The sequence below is a fragment of the Balaenoptera acutorostrata genome, chromosome 15 (assembly GCF_949987535.1).
Source record: "Balaenoptera acutorostrata chromosome 15, mBalAcu1.1, whole genome shotgun sequence".
Taxonomy (NCBI): domain Eukaryota; kingdom Metazoa; phylum Chordata; class Mammalia; order Artiodactyla; family Balaenopteridae; genus Balaenoptera; species Balaenoptera acutorostrata.
This window is the reverse complement of record NC_080078.1, coordinates 37,193,269-37,209,568: the sequence shown is the minus strand read 5'-3', so window position 1 is coordinate 37,209,568 and position 16,300 is coordinate 37,193,269. Positions and strand designations below refer to the sequence as shown.

Here is a 16,300-nt window from a genome sequence, read left to right as displayed (position 1 = left end):
TACCACGATCAGAGAATATCTCGGACCTGTGAGTAAGCCTAACAAAACATGTTCAAGAACTCTACAGGGGTGGACATCTGTTGTGCAGAACCCTGAGGTGGGGATGGTTCCAGGCTCCAAATTCCTACAAAACAGTTGCTCAGTGGAAAGGCACCTTTCCTCAAAGTACCCCGGAGTGAGAGGAAATCGGGAGGGAGGTTAACTCCTCCAGCTTTTCCCACTTCCCCGGGCACACTGGCCCAGGAAAAGTCCCCCCCCGCCCCCCACCGTGGGGTCTCAAGTGCTTGCTGGCCAACGCCTTCAGCTTGTGCTGGAAAGAAGAGTGCCATGGGGTGCCAAGAGCATTTGCCTCCCATAGGATCTTAAGGATGGTTACGCTGGAGAGGAGGAAGCAGAGAAATGGGTGGCAGAGGGTCTTTCTTTTTGTTTGGGATGGAGAGTTTGTGTGCCATGAACCAAGGATCATGAATAATCCAATGCTGGGAACTTGAGGACCAACTGGGGTGGGGGAAATCAAGTAGAAAATTTGGTTTAAAGTGACCCATGACTGGTAAGTCCTTGAGCCCCTAGCAGAAGTAAACAATTTTCTGTAGAGAAATACACTTTTATTCTAGATCTCACAGGATTCCCCACACAAGGAAAATGGGCTACTCACAATGAAAAATAACAAGGAAACGAGGCACCATGAGCAACAACCAATGAACAATAGACAATGGAAATAAAACTGGAAAGATTTCAGATGCTAAGATTATCAGACACAGACTATAACACAACTATCTCTACCATGTATAAAGACATGAAAGACAATAATGAAAATATATTTGAGAACAGGAGCTCTGTAAAATGCTTTAGAAGAATGAAACAGGACTAAATTTTTCTAAAAATAAAAATATGCAAAAATTGAAACAAAACTCAATAGATGTATTAACAGTTGGCTTAAAAAGATGAGAGAAATGGTAAACTAAAAATAGGTCAAAATAAAAAAACAAAAAAACCCTTAAAATATCCCAATATGATTACAAATTAAGCAATACACTTCTAAAAATTCCATGGGTTAAGGAAGAAATTACAATGGGATTTAGAAAATACTTAGAAATAAATGATGATGAAAATACTACATACCAAAACCTTTAAGACACAGCTAAAGCAGTAGTTAGAGGGAAATTGATAACCTTAGATGTGTATAATAGAGAAGACAGGTTGAAAGCTAATGACAAGAAGTTAGAAAAAGTACAGCAAAAATAAACCCAGATAAATTAGAACAAGGGAAGAAATGATGAAGAGATGAGCGTAATGAAGTTGAAAACAGGCATACAATAGAGATTAATGACAAATCTTGGAAGGCAGGTCTTGAAAAAAGCTAATGTTATTCATAAAACTGCAAAAACTGGTTAAGAAATAATGACAGAAGACACACATAACCTGCATCAAGGAATGACTTTACACTTATTGCATAATTTAAGAAGATAATAAAAGCATATTCTAAACAACTTTGTAAAAATTTAGAAAAAATATATAATTTTTTGAAATATAAAACATGCCTTAATGGAATCAAACTGGAATAAAAATGTAAATGATCTTAAAACTAATAAAGTGAATCAATAGTCAAATATTACCCTCCAACGAAAATTCTTGACCCAGATGGCATCAGTGGAGCACGCTAACAAACATTCAAAAAATAAAATTTTAGTCTCACACAAAATCTTGCATAGAAGAGGGAACCTCTGAACACATTTTATGAGGCTAGCGCTATTCTGATATCAAACTAACCATGGATAGCATGAAAAAGACATTTAAAAGCACATAATCTTGCTCATGAAAATAAATATAAAATCTTAAAATATTAGCCAACCAAATCTTACAAGATGTAAAAAGAATAATATGCCACGGCCGAGCTGAATTTATCCTAGGGAATGCAAGGTTGATTTGACAGGAGAAAATTGGTAAATGTATTCAATAAATTCAGGGGAAAGTATCTGATACAATCCAACTTTCATTCATGATTTTTAAAATTCTTAGTAAATTAGCCAAAGAAGATAATACCCATAACTTCTCAAATTATCTACAAAATATTGCAGCAAATTTCATATTTGTGGTGAAACCTTGAAAACATTCTCTCTGAGGTTAGAAATGCAACAAGGATGCTGACACTCTCTACTTCTATTGAACATTTTATTGGAGACAGTGGGTCACCACACATGTGGAGCTTCCCTGGTGGCGCAGTGGTTAAGAATCAGCCTGCCAATGCAAGGGACATGGGTGTGAACCCTGGTCCGGGAAGATCCCACATGCCGCGGAGCAACTAAGCCGTGCACCACAACTACTGAGCCTGCCGTACCACAACTACTGAAGCCTGAGTGCCTAGAGCCTGTGCTCTGCAACAAGAGAAGCCACCGCAATAAGAAGCCACGCACCGCAACGAAGAGTAGCCCCCGCTCTCCTCAGCTAGAGAAAGCCCGTGCGCAGTAACGAAGACCCAATGCAGCCAAAAAAAAAAAAAAAAACCTAAACATGTAACTACCATATGACCCAGCAATTTGGGTATTTATCTCAGAAAAATGAAGACTATGTTCACACAAAAACCTGTACACGAGTGTTTATAGCTGTTTTACTTTAACAGCCAAAAAAACTGGAAATAATCCAGAGGTCCCTCAAGGGGTCAATCGTTAAACTAACTGTGGTACATCTCGCCCTAGGTTTATCACCCTTGGCGCCGCTCCCTCCGTCCCCCTACGCCCAGCTGCTTCTCCCTACACCCGACGTCAGGTGGGCCGGGCGGGCACAGGGGCCAGACCGGGTTCCCTAGCTACTGGGTGGTGAGGGAAGTCCTGGACGAGAAACACCCTTGTTGCAGCAGGGAGCGGCGGTGGGGAGTGGAACCTGTGGCGGGGAACCCCCTGTGAGGCCCAGGAAGCTTTGGCCGCTGACCCGCCCCTGCTGCCCACGTCTAAGTAATTACCTATTCTAGGTCCCATCACCTTCACGTTACCCCCCATCAACATGTACAACGATAAAGCCAGCTATTGGTTGCCCGGCTAGCTCAGTCGGCAGAGCATGAGACTCTTAATCTCAGGGTCGTGGGTTCGAGCCCCACGTTGGGCGAGTTCTTTTTCTGGTTTGGACCTGTTTGGATTCCTGAGAAACTAAGCAGGTAGCGACTAGTAACCAGGATACCACACCTGGGGGAGCGGCTTTTCCAAGCAAGGCGTTCCTGTGACCTGCCATCAAAAGGCACTCAATGCAGGGCAGAAATAGAGACACAGATGTAGAGAACAAACGTATGGACACCAAGGGGGAAAGTGGCCGGGGGTGGGATGAATTGGGAGATTGGGATTGACATATATACACTAATATGTATAAAATAGATAACTAATAAGAACCTGCTGTATAAAAAAATAAATAAAATAAAATTTAAATGATAAAAAAAATAATAATTAAAAAAAAAAAAAAAAAGGCACTCAACGCTGCCCCGCCGGACCCGGAGTTCCTTGCTGGCTTTTACCCCAGCGCGGCCACAAGCGCGCTCCCGGCTGCAAGGAGTGTTTGCTAAATGACCTAAGGGCCGGGCGGGGACGCACGGATCGCCGGCCCTTCCTGGCCTGTGGGCTCATTGTTGTCTGAGCGCTGGCTCCACCAGATTTGGGCCGGCGGGTAGGGTGCAGGGGCTGCTCCCCTCTTTGTGGGCATGGGGAGCTCTGGGGTCCTTGCCTCGCTCACTGGTCTTTGAGCTCAACACTTCCCGGCGGGTCTGACATTGGAACCTCCTCCCCACACCACTTCACTGGCTCCCTGTTGCACATCCGGGACTCCAAGAAGTCTTAGAAGACAGCCAAAGGCTGTAGTTTGCGTGGCTCGTTGGTCTAGGGGTATGATTCTCGCTTAGGGTGCGAGAGGTCCCGGGTTCAAATCCCGGACGAGCCCACTTCTTTTTACACAAAAATAGTTCCTCTGTAGAGATTTGGGAACTACCTGAGGCCCCAGACCTTGGGCATCGAACCCAACACTGCAAGAGAGAATTAGAGAAAATATTTCAAAGCCTCAATGTGTCTCCAGGTGCTTTTAAAATTTTAGTAGAAGTCTTGGGGGGTCCAGTGGTGCGGACATCCCGGTTCAGGGCGCTGCGCCTGGGGCTTCGATTAGGTTAAGGCCGGTAGGGGAGAAAATCCGTGAGAGGCAACAGTCTCCCAGAGTCACATAGCTTTCAGGGTTCAAGTCCAGCAATTACTCCAGTGAGACTCAAACATCCCTGCTAAGTGTCCAGTAACGTATCCGCTGTGACTACCCAGCTGGGAGGATGGATGAGGTACTTAGAGACGGCGCCCCAGGCCTTCCTCCCCTTTCTTTATTCCCTTTTCTTCCTCCTCCTCTTCTTTCCATTTGCTGGTTACTCCTCACCTGGGCGCTCCCAGGTCTGCCCTGGTCCCGCTGCCCCAGATCGGGAAAGGGTTCCCGGAGCCCGAGCATGGTAGTCCTGGGGTCCACGCCATCAGGACAGGTATCCTGTGCCCCGCTCTGGACGTCAGGCTGTGATAGTCCCCTTTTTTGGCGGCTGGGGGTCCCGGTGGGGTTTGACTTTGACCCTTAAGCAGTTCCAATCCCAGAGAGATGCTTTCCATAAAGGGCGAAGGTTCCCCGCTTTCGGGGCAACCGTGGGCCGGGGTCACCCCTCAGGCCAAATCTCCTCTTTCTTCCAGAGTCTACCGCAGAATTCCGAGGCTGACTCTTGAATTAGATTTCCCGGGCGTGGGGCGGAACTGGACTTCCCCGGTAGCGCAGTGGTTAAGAATCCGCTTGCTAATTCAGTGCACACGGTTTCCATCCGTGGTCCGGGAAGATCCCCCATGCCGGGGAGCAACTAAGTTGTGTGCCACAACTACTGAAGCCCGCACGCCTAGAGCCCGTGCTCCGCAACAAGAGAAGCCACCGCAATGAGAAGCCCGAGCACCACAAAGCAGAGTAGCCCCTGCCCGAGGCAACTAGAGTAAGCCCGCGCGCAGCAACGAAGACCCAACGCAACCAAAAATGAATAAAATAAAAACATTTTTTTAAACTTTAATTTATTGGTTAAAAAATTATTAACAGCTTGAAGGAAGTTACAAAGAAAAACACTCCAGCAGAGAGTCGAGGTTTCCAGTAACACGAATGGGCGGGGTTTGGGGGACCAATCCTCCCGCTAAAACAACTGAAAATGTTGGATATTAAAAACAAACAAACCTCAAAGCAGTGAAGAGCTTGTTTTTGGGAAAGTAAAGAAATTCTGGGCCCAGTTTAAACGGATGTGGAAAACCAGATGCTGAGGGATGCTGGAGCCCCAAAGCTGCGGTCGAACCAAGGACACTTGTCAATCCCGGCAAACGCGACCGCTTCTAGACCAAGGCAGAGCCTAGGACCTGTGCCTGGATTCCTCCTTGAGTCTGTCACCCCCAAAGATGAGTATGTACAGAAACATACCCGTCCCGTCCCAACGGGCCGCCAACTGCTTCTGGAAAGCGTGTTGCCTGGGGTCTGCTCCTCCTCCCGCCTTCTGCTAAAATGCAATCGATTTAAGAGGAGAGCCTGTGCCGAGACCTCGCGCACCCAGAAGACGAAGCACACCCCCGGAGCAAGGGGGCCGCGTCTACAGCGTCCTAGTTCCTCTCAGTGAAGGCCGCGTTCCTCCAAATTGGTCCCTGTGCAGTCTCGGGGGTGGCGGCTCCAGCCGCCCTCCCGCCGCTTCATCCGGGCCTGTGGCCAGACTGCCAGGACCAGCCGGACAAAGGAGATTAGAAGACTGAATCAAAGTGTGTTCTCTGATTCTGTCCTGTATTTTTTTTTGGACTGTGCGTTAGATAACCTTGTTGCTCCAATGATAAAAGATACATTTGGGGTGGGGAGGTGGCGAGAGGAGTCTCTGAGGTACCGGGAGCTCTCCTGGGAGGAGGGGGGCGGGAAATCTTGAGCGGCTCTGGATTCTCCTGAATTTTTACATTTGGATAAATTACAAGCCTTAGTGAATGAAGAAGGGTGGGTTGCGAGGAAAATTGCAGGGGTGTGTCCAGATACCCGGGACTTCGGCTTTGTATAGCTCCATGGGGAGGGGTTTGTTCTGGCTCTGGGCCTGGAAAAGCGAGGCCCGGTGTAGAACATTCCGCGCGCCCCCAGTCTCCTGTACGTAGGCCAAGCCCTGAGTGACAGCGCCCAGCGCAGGAGGCTGCGGAGGAGGCTCTGACTTCCGCCTGCGGGTGAGCCTCGGAGGGTGTTGAGGGGTCTCCTCCCCTTGCACACGGTGTTGGTCCCGCATCATCTTCCTCCAGCCCTGCGCGCTCCCGGGTCTTCTGTCCAGCCGGGGCCCGGAGGACCGAACATTTATCACACACACTGCAGTCGGTGGTCCGGCCCAACACACCACTGATCCAGCCAGGGTCCCTCACTGCTCGCTGAATCTGTCATCCGGAGGAGAATCCAGGGCGTTCCGGAGCTTGGAACTCCTTCTGGAGGAACCCGACAAGCCAGACTCGGCGGTGCCCGCGCTGGAGGAGCCACAAGAAGGCAGGAGAGCGCGGCGGGCGGCGAGTGCGCGGTCTGCACAGGAGCTCCGCCGGGAGCGGCAGTTTCTGTTTTGTTCACGACTGCATTCCTGGAGACTTGGATAGAGGTTGGGACGTTGCAGGGATTCAGCCAAGTTTTGAGTAGATACTCAAGCCAATTCCTGGAGCATATTCTAGCCAGTGCTGACGAGTTATTCCTTCTTCCCATATTCTCAGGAAAACTTGCGGCAGCTCCTCCAGTGGTCTAATGGATAAGGCACTAGCTTCCTAAACCAGGGATTGTGGGTTCGAGTCCCACCTAGGGTAGTATGAGGGGGCACTCTATCTCTAGATGGAGGGGCGAGCTTTGGGTTACACAGAGGAAAATATGAGTCTTTATGAAATTCGAAGATACGCCACTGACCTTAAGGGAATGCGAGTTAAATTTACAGATGTTTACTTCGAAAAGAGGGGAAGGAGAAAGACCGTGTACCCATACATCTTAATGGAAAAAATGTGTGGTTTCACTCTGTGTTCTGGAAAGCAGTCTGGTACACACACCTCTTTGATCCTCTAATTCCACTTCTGTGAATCTGTAACAGACAAAACTACCGATGTAGGAAGTTTTATTGCAGCAGTTTGGTAAACAATAAATAAAAGGCAAAGGGGAATGACCATCCGTAGGAGAGAGATGGAATACATTTTGCTTCATTAATAGTGTTCAGCCTCAGAAAAGAACGTTCAGTCTATCCCAGTTCACTTGGAAGATCCCGCTATGAAAGCCGTATATGAGCCAATTCTTAGAAAACAAACGGTAACTCCCAAACCGCAGCTGTCCCTGCATGACTGCCCAAGAAAGAATCTGGTGTGGAAGAGCCGAGGAGGGAAGGGGAGAAAAAAAAAAGAGACTAGAAAAATGCACAAATATTCAGGTCAAAAGGTAAACAGAATATGTGGAGAGCAGACGTTGCACCTTTGATATGTGAATGTAAGAATTGAATGGGCACTTACGGAAGAGTTGGAAGTAACGTGAGCCAAAGATAACGTTGACTTTATCTGGGTTAGGACTGTGGGTGATTTTGTGCCTGGATTTCTGTTATAAAGTATAGCTACTTTTGTGACTTTTTATAGTTCCTCCGGGGTGAGAAAGGGCCCTGTGTCCTCGGAAACATCATGCTTCTTTTCTTTTCTTTTCTTTCCTTCCTTCCTTCTTTCCTTCCTTCCTTCCTTCCTTCTTTCCTTCCTTCCTTCCTTAATATCTAAAGAGGGCAGGGCAAGTATCCGTAGAAGGGAGAGAGAATCGCCCCTAAAAAGACACCTACTGCAGTTCATATTTGTCTGCTCCGTTAAACTGCAGGCGTCGAGCCTGGTGAGGAAGGAAACAAAAATGAAAAGCAGCAACTTCATCTGATCCGGAATCTGGCCCCCTTTCTTCCTCTTTCTTAAAAATCCACTTTGTTAACTGCTGTACCCTTAGTGCCTGGTATACATTAGGCGCTCAATAAACACTTGAGTGAATGGATGACTCTATTAGGCGAGTGGTCTCTGGTATGTTGGGGCGCCCTTGGGGCCCAGAGCTTACGGGAAGACGCACGCTCCCAGCTGGAAGGAGCAGCCCGGCCCGGTGGGTTTCGTCGGCCCAGGACCGCGGAGTCCCGGCTCCACCCGCTGACCAGGAGGCCTGGGTAAATCCCACTGGGCTGCCGGGAGCTTCTTCTCCCACAGGAGCTGTCAATGGTGCTCCCGCTTCATCCTCAGGGCCATGCCAAGTAGTATGTACATACTCCTCTCTGAAAATATACATCGCCCTGGTGTATCCGGGTAGCTCAGTTGGTAGAGCATGAGACTCTTAATCTAAGGGGCTGTGGGTTCGAGCTCCACGTTGGGCGTGTGCCTTTTTTCCTTCGCACCGTAGACGGCAGGGAAGGGTGACAAAGCCAGGATTCCCCTTGAATACATGCCCAGTAGGTGTCTTTGAATGAAAGGTTTTAAGTTTAGCAAGACTTAGAAAGATGATATTTATAATACTCTATCAATAAAAAGAAGGACAACCAAGAAAACAACAATAACAGAAAAAAGAATACAAAAGGACAATCAGATAGAATGTGCCTCCTGAGGGGATCCTAGAGGCAGCAAATGTCACGTTTGTAATTTAAAAATTTCTAGTAGCCCCATTAAATTTTTAAAATGAAATTAATTTTAATAATATATTTTATTTTAACCAGTTTATTATGATTTCCCATGTAATAATCTGCAAATTATCAATGAGGTGTATTATAGTCTCAACCTTAGTACTTTTGAAATCTTGATTCAGATGGTTCTCTTTGGTGGGGGGCTGTCTGTGCACTGCAGGGTGTTTAACAGCATCCTTGGCCTCTATCCGCTAGATGTCAGTAGCCTCCCCATAGTTGTGACAACCAAAAATGTCTCCATACACCGTCCAAAGTCCTCTGGGAGGCAAATTTGTTTCTGGTTGTGAACCATTTGTCTAGAGAATTGAGGGCATAAATATTGGTGCAAACAGTTCACGTGTGGGATCCGACAGGAGGGCTGGCTTGGCACAGGGCCAGGCATCAGGGCCAACTGGGAACTCATCCTGAGATGGCCAACCCAGAAGGCAGCCTGGTGGGGTCAGGAAATAGCCTATGTACAGAGGACTGCACAAATAAGTTAATATATTGAGGCTAATGCGAGCCAGATTTCTCACTGGTGGAGCTGGAAAGAGAGAGGGCTTCAATAAATCCTATGGTGTTGCGTGGAATTGGAGGTATTAGTGATGTTATCTGATAACTTTGTAAATGCTCTGTTGCTGGTAAAGATGGTTGGTGGTAGTGACTTTATAAAAGCATTTCTTATATTGGTATATTTTCCTGCCTGCAATTAGTATTTCCTAGTTGTATAATTTTTCTATATTTCTTAACTGGCATTATTCTGTAAAGAAGAGATTTTTCTCCATGAACACATGATGAACTTCAGATCATTTTAAAAAGTCAGAGTAAATGCTAAATTCATTCCCTTAATTGTTAATTTTCACCTTCAGTTATGGCAAATTACCTTAAAAATTCTCTCTTTTAAAGATAGTATTAATATTGATTCACAGATTGTAATACATTTAATATTTTATAATCACTTACAATTATTATTATTTTTTTGATTTGTTTTGTTTTGTTTTTGTTTTTGGCAATGCCACGCAGCTTGTGGGATCTTATTTCCCCAACCAGGGATTGAACCTGCGCCCTTGGAAGTGAAAGCACAGAGTCCTAATCACTGGACCACCAGGGAATTCCCTATTATTCTCTTTGATGCTCAAATTATTCCAAATTTAGCCAGTGGGAGACCCCTTTCAAGCTAGCATCTTTGTTCCTTTTTAAAAATCTCTGTTTATTCACAAATATTTAATTTGAAAAATTTCAAGTCTGAAGAAAAGTTGAAAGAATAGTACTTTAAACACCATATATGGATATGGTGATACATTTGAAAGTCATTTGCAGTTTATATATGTTCACATTGGACTTTGAGCATTTCCTTATTTTCTGGCACACACGTAATGTCCTAGACTCACCTTGGTTTTTTTCTGCCCAGATCCGGAATCAGCCCTTTCTCTAAGGAACCCAATTTCCTTTTAGTAGGGAATGGCATTTAGAAACAAAGATCTGGGTACTAGGTGTGCTCAATGATACTGGGTTGTCATTAATTACAGTTTTTGTTTTTGTTTAGTTCACCTTAACTTTTAAAATAGCTTACTAATTTATTCTTGTGTCTTAAGTGTGCCTTCTCCAATCCTTTGCTCAACTCAGGTCAGTTGATGGAGTGACTCTGGTGGATCATGGTAACTCGATTTTTTAAAAATTAATTAATTAATTTATTTATTTTTGGCTGCATTGAGTCTTCGTCGCTGTGTGCAGGCTTTCTCTAGTTGAGGTGAGCGGGGGCTACTCTTCGTTGCGGTGCGCGGGCTTCTCATTGCAGTGGCTTCTCTTGTTGTGGAGCATGGGCTGTAGGCTCGCGGGCTTCAGTAGTTGTGGCTTGCTGGCTCTAGAGCACAGGCTCAGTAGTTGTGGCACATGAGCTTAGTCGATCCACCGCATGTGGGATCTTCTCGGACCAGGGCTTGAACCCGTGTCCCCTGCATTGGCAGGCAGATTCTTAACCACTACTCCACCAGGGAAGTCCGATAACTCGATTTTTTTTTTTTTTTTGTTCCAGGGCATTCCTTCCCATTTCCATTTTTTTTTTTGGATCTGTTTGGGAAACTCCTCCCCTCCTCCATTTAGTCCTGGTGATAAACGTCCATCACTGAATTTCCACATGGAATGGACTGGGGTTATGACCCAGGATGACCAGAATACCCCACTTTCCCATCGGGTTTGTTGGTTCCAATTTGGGTATATGATCCAAAAAGGGATGATCACAGTCTTGCCTTACAACAGTGCCAATAAGCAGTGGTAGAGAGAAGTTCGATGTGCCCTGTGATTGCTAGTCTGGGAGGATGTGAGTTCAGAGATACTGGTGGCTGCCTTCTTGCCACATGGAGAGTCAGTCTGTAGAATGAAGTCGAACAGAAGCAAACAGAGTAGAGAGACAGAGAAATACTGGTCCTGGTGTCATTACTTGGGTCCCTGAATCTAGCCCTGACTGAAACACACAGGCTTTGCATGAAGAACTTTGGGCTTTGTAATTACATCAACCAGTAGATTCTATTTCTCCTTAAGCTGATATGAGTTGGTTTTCTATCACTTGCAAACAATGGCTTTACTAATCCAGTCACTATTCTCCCCTTCCTCCCCAGATCTTTGATAATTAATTTTGTGTGTGGGGCGGTTGGCCTATTTTTGGAGATGGAATGGAGAGAACTTGATCTCATAACACATGTCTGATGGAGACATGAAGGCTCATTACAGCCCTGAGATTCTTATTTTGAGTTACTGGGAGCAGGTTAAAGATATTTATTAAGATGCTATAGTCAGCATGGGGAATTTGCATTGGATTGGATTGGATTGCTTCCACCCAAAGTGGAAGCTAGAGGAACACTCTGGTTTCCAGAGTATATTTTTTTATAGCTACTTTATTTATTTATTTTTGGCTGTGTTGGGTCTTCGGTTCGTGCGAGGGCTTTCTCTGGTTACGGCAAGTGGGGGCCACTCTTCATCGCGGTGCGGGGACCGCTCTTCATCGCGGTGCGCGGGCCTTTCACTATCGCGGCCCCTCCCGTTGCGGGGCACAGGCTCCAGACGCGCAGGCTCAGCAGTTGTGGCTCACGGGCCCAGCCGCTCCGCGGCACGTGGGATCCTCCCAGACCAGGGCCCGAACCCGTGTCCCCTGCATTAGCAGGCAGACTCTCAACCACTGCGCCACCAGGGAAGCCCCAGAGTATATTTTTTTTAGGAATTCAATTGCCACTTCTGACCCAGATGTATGGTTTTTATGAGTAACTCTTTAATATTATCAACTCAGGAAAGTAAACTTTGCAATGCATAAGATCAAGACCTTTATGGGCACCTTAAAGCCAGATCTTGCCTTCAGAACAACTAGAGTGATACCTATTGGACTCAGTAATTCTCGGTTCCTCATTGGCACCCATGTTCTACCAGTTTATAACTGAACTCAGCAATGGTTCCTATTTCTACCTCATTTACCCCCAAATTAAAATATAGAATAAAAGACTTGTCAACTGGTCCTTTATAAAAATGACTATTGACATATGAAGATAAACATGTGACACTATTTCCAAATTATATTTATGCAGAATACAGATGATTGAGCAGAGAGCAAAGGATATAAATATCACTTAATACCTTTCTAAAGAAAATATTTATTCATTTAGGCTGTGTCGGGTCTTAGTTGCAGCACACAGAATCTTCCTTGCAGCATGCGGGATGTTTTAGTTATGGCATGCGAACTTTTAGTTGTGACATGCATGCAGGATCTAGTTCCCCAACCAGGGATGGAACCCGGGCCCCCTGCACTGGGAGTGCAGAGTCTTACCCACTGGACCACGAGGAAAGTCCCTCACCTTTAACCTCCACCTAGTGGACATGGTCCTAGCCCAGTGCATTGATGAGGATAGGGGTCATGAGGTGTTTAACATAAATTACATATTTAATTTGCACAACTCTACATGGTGATTATTTCTCCTCTCTACAGATGGTGAAGTTTTGTAATTCTGTGAAGATTGGTAGCTTTCTCAAGGTCATACCACTGATAATGTGGGTCTGGAATTCAGCACAGATCTGTGTGAATCCAAAATTTAACCCCTATCCAGCTTCATGTGTATTTCCCAACAAGATTGGGTGGGGGATAAAATATAGAATTGTGAGTTCTCTCTAGCAGAAAGGTTGTGGCTAATGATTATCCCCAAGATTGCATCATTTCCAATGTTGCCAAGTCCTGAAGCAGCAATTACATAACTCTGAAGACAGATCTTTATTATCAATGCTGGATCCAAAAAAAGCCCACAGAGGAGAAGGAACAATTACTCTCTGCTTTCTCTAATGAGGCTCTCAGGGAATATAGCCTTAGTGCCCATCAAGGCTCCTGTAAAGAGCTGGCCCTACGGTACCCCGAACATCCTTCCAGCACCGAGGGCTGAGTCTGTGCACCCCAGCCCCTTGTTCATGCAGACTTAGCCTGAAAAACTCAAAGACAAGTCCCTCTCCCTCAGACAAATAATCTCTGGCCAGGTCTAGAAAAGTGAAGCAAACCTGGGAATTCTGGGGACCGTGAAGACTGTCATTCTTCTTGGGTAAGAGCCGAAGCAGCGGGACTCATCAATAAACGCTTGTTAAGGGGTAAATCCTTAAGGGGGCACTCCCCACTACATCTTCCTTTTTTTTTTTTTAAACTTTTAATTTTATATTGGAGTATTGTACGGTCCGAAAGGATACATGCACCCCAGTGTTCATTGTAGCACTGTTTACAATAGCCAAGACATGGAAGCAACTACATCTTCTGTTTAAGTGGCGCTATAGAAACAGTTCTGAGATCATCAGCAGTTCCTTGAGATTGCCCAGGCATGACCAGTGTGTGTTATCTGTTTATGAGGCCCTGAAGTGTGGGGAAGACAAATTGGCAGGTTTCTGACCATACTTCTGGGTCACTTCCATTTTAATTTTACAAGTTAGTCTTAAGGAGCTCAGTGGACATAGCTAAGAAGGGCTGGCTCAGAGGTCTGTAAAGTGCTCTGAAAATGTGAGCGCAGGAATCAGCGGCAACAATTCTATCATTACCACCCTGGGAGCAGTTTTTGTTTGATCACTGACATCATCTTAAGAGCAGACATGTTAGGAATGTGTAACAGCTACAGGTTAGAGATAAGGGAAATAAAAAATATTCTCAAAGGCAACACCACTAATGATATCAATGGCATCAGTACCCTGTATTAGGGTATATGCTTAGTACGTCAGTCTCTATGGTAACCATTTATACATGTGTTCTCCGGTACTCATTATAAATATTAAAGTCTCTATTAATATTCCTTTATCTATAGTGTTTTTGATACTTACTTTAAAAAATATATGGTTATGGTAGAAAGTTTAGACATATAAAGGATTTATGGACAAAACCACTGTCACATTCTTTCAGTGTCCCTCTGGAGGTACTGCACATGCATAAGGAAACTGCCCTCATTTTGGTAATAAAGGGGGCACAAAACACAGGAAGCAAAGTGCTAATGCCTCACCTCTGTCACATGGCCTTTCTCCTTGCCATCTTCTTAACTGCCCCATCTTGACCATCATTTTCCAGGCTTTTGAATTTTTCCTGCTTTGTCTGCCTCTGGACCCAGGTTCCCAGCCCCATGGGAGAGACAAACCAGTCAAGTAACTCTGAGTTCCTCCTCCTGGGACTCTCCAGGCAGCCCCAGCGGCAGAAGCTCCTCTTCGTGCTCTTCCTGAGCAGGTACCTGGCCACGGTCCTGGGAAACCTGCTCATCCTCCTGGCCATCAGCCCGGATTCCCACCTGCACATCCCCATGTCCTTCTTCCTCTGCAGCCTGTCCTTCGTGGATGTCTGCTTCTCCTCCACCACTGTCCCCAAGATGATGGCCAACCACATACTCAGGAGTCAGACCATCTCCTTCTCTGGGTGTCTCATGCAGATGTATTTTGTTTTCATGTTTGTGGACATGGACAATTTCTTCCTGGCTGTGATGGCCTATGACAGCTTTGTTGCTGTATGCCACCCCTTACACTACTCAGCAAACATGACCCACCAGCTCTGTGCCCTGCTGGTCACTGGGTCATTGCCAACCTGGATATGCTGTTGCATACCCTGCTGATGGCTCAACTCATTCTGTGCAGACAATGCCATCCCCCCCTTCTCCTGTGATGTGACCCCCCTCCTGAAACTCTTCTGCTCTGACACACACCTCAATGAGGTGATGATTCTGACTGAGGGTGCCCTGATCATGAGCACCCCATTTGTTTGCATCGTGGTATCATATATCCATATCACCTGTGCTGTCCTGAGAGTCCCGTCCACAAAGGGAAGATGGAAAGCCTTCTCCACCTGTGGCTCCCACCTGGCTGTTGTTTCCTTCTTCTATGGCACCATCATTGCTGTGTATTTTAACCCTTTATCCTCCCACTCATCTGAGAAGGACACCACAGCTACTGTGGTGTACACGGTGGTGACCCCCATGCTGAACCCTTTCATCTACAGCGTGAGGAACAGGGACTTGAAAAGGACTCTTGGAAAAGTGGTTGGCAGAAAAACGTTTTCTGTCTGAGGAGGGAATCAAAACTGAGTCTCATCCAATGCAAATTTATTTTTTATCAGTTGAGTATCAGCTGAGCTGTTTTGTCAAAGACAGTCTGGAAATAAACATATTTATATTGTGCTAGAAGACAATCATTATTTATTTGTGGACCTAATTCACCTGTAACCTCGTTGCATCTACCAAGTAACGAGACATCTTTTTAATGACTAACTTTGGAATTATTTTACACCCACGTCCAGTTTTTCCTTTTTAAGTGGTATGTTTAGAAGGATACATGCTCCACATATTTTTGAATATTAGAATCACCTGCAAGCTATGAGCCACTGATGTCCAGGTCCCAACCCTGACCAAATAGATCAGAATCTCTGGAGGTGGGGCCCCAACACTGAGATTTTTAAAATCTCATGATTCTACTGTGCAGTCAGGATGGAGAATCACTGGTCTATTTCATCTTATGTGTTTTCTGTCATGGTCAGTCATAAAGACTGGGTCACAAAAACGCTCACAAGGTTAGTTTTGAGACTCAGATAAAAGAACAACCGAGTAAAATATGAGGACTAAAGTGGATAGTAATATTTCAGGTGAGACTCAGAGGCCCAGGTGGACTTGTGGCTCAGAGCATCAAGAGGTGAAGCAGCGCAGAATGGGGGAAAACCCTCTGTGAGCATCCTGATTGGCTGTCCGATCTTAGGGGGCGGGGTCAGCCGGGCAAGTTTTGATACCAAGGATACAAATCAACATTTGCTATTCCTTCTGTGGGGACCAATTCTCCCTGCTTTCTTCTCTGGCTAGCAACCCCCTCCCATACATTCAAGAGCCAAGTCAAGTGCCACTTCTTCCTCCATGAGGCCTCCTGATTCTCTCTTCTGGTTCTCGAACTCTATTTTTTCTTTGGTTTATTCTTCCCCTCCACAAGGGTTTTCCACATATTATAAGAACCTCCATACCCATATTCACATGCTATCCACCTTGTACCCCAGTGTCTGGCACTGCTCTTAGACCAAAGGCAATACTCAATCTAGCTGAAAGGAAAAAATGGATGAATGAATATTGCCTTAACTTCTAATTTGGACATTCT

General features: G+C 45.6%; 1 protein-coding gene and 2 non-coding genes across 3 annotated transcripts; all 3 read left to right on the top strand.

The window, feature by feature from the left end:
* Positions 1-3,029: 3,029 nt before the first annotated feature.
* On the top strand, positions 3,030-3,102 carry TRNAK-CUU (transfer RNA lysine (anticodon CUU)). Its single transcript has one exon. It is a non-coding gene; the product is annotated as a tRNA-Lys (tRNA).
* Positions 3,103-3,849: 747 nt separating this feature from the next.
* Positions 3,850-3,921, top strand: TRNAP-AGG (transfer RNA proline (anticodon AGG)). The gene has a single exon. It is a non-coding gene; the product is annotated as a tRNA-Pro (tRNA).
* A 10,380-nt stretch (positions 3,922-14,301) lies between these two features.
* LOC103002116 (olfactory receptor 1F1) lies at positions 14,302-15,231 on the top strand. The gene is given in 3 exon segments (XM_028166384.2): positions 14,302-14,734; positions 14,737-14,788; positions 14,790-15,231. Coding segments are annotated over 3 exon segments (927 nt in total).
* The last annotated feature ends 1,069 nt before the right edge of the window (positions 15,232-16,300 follow it).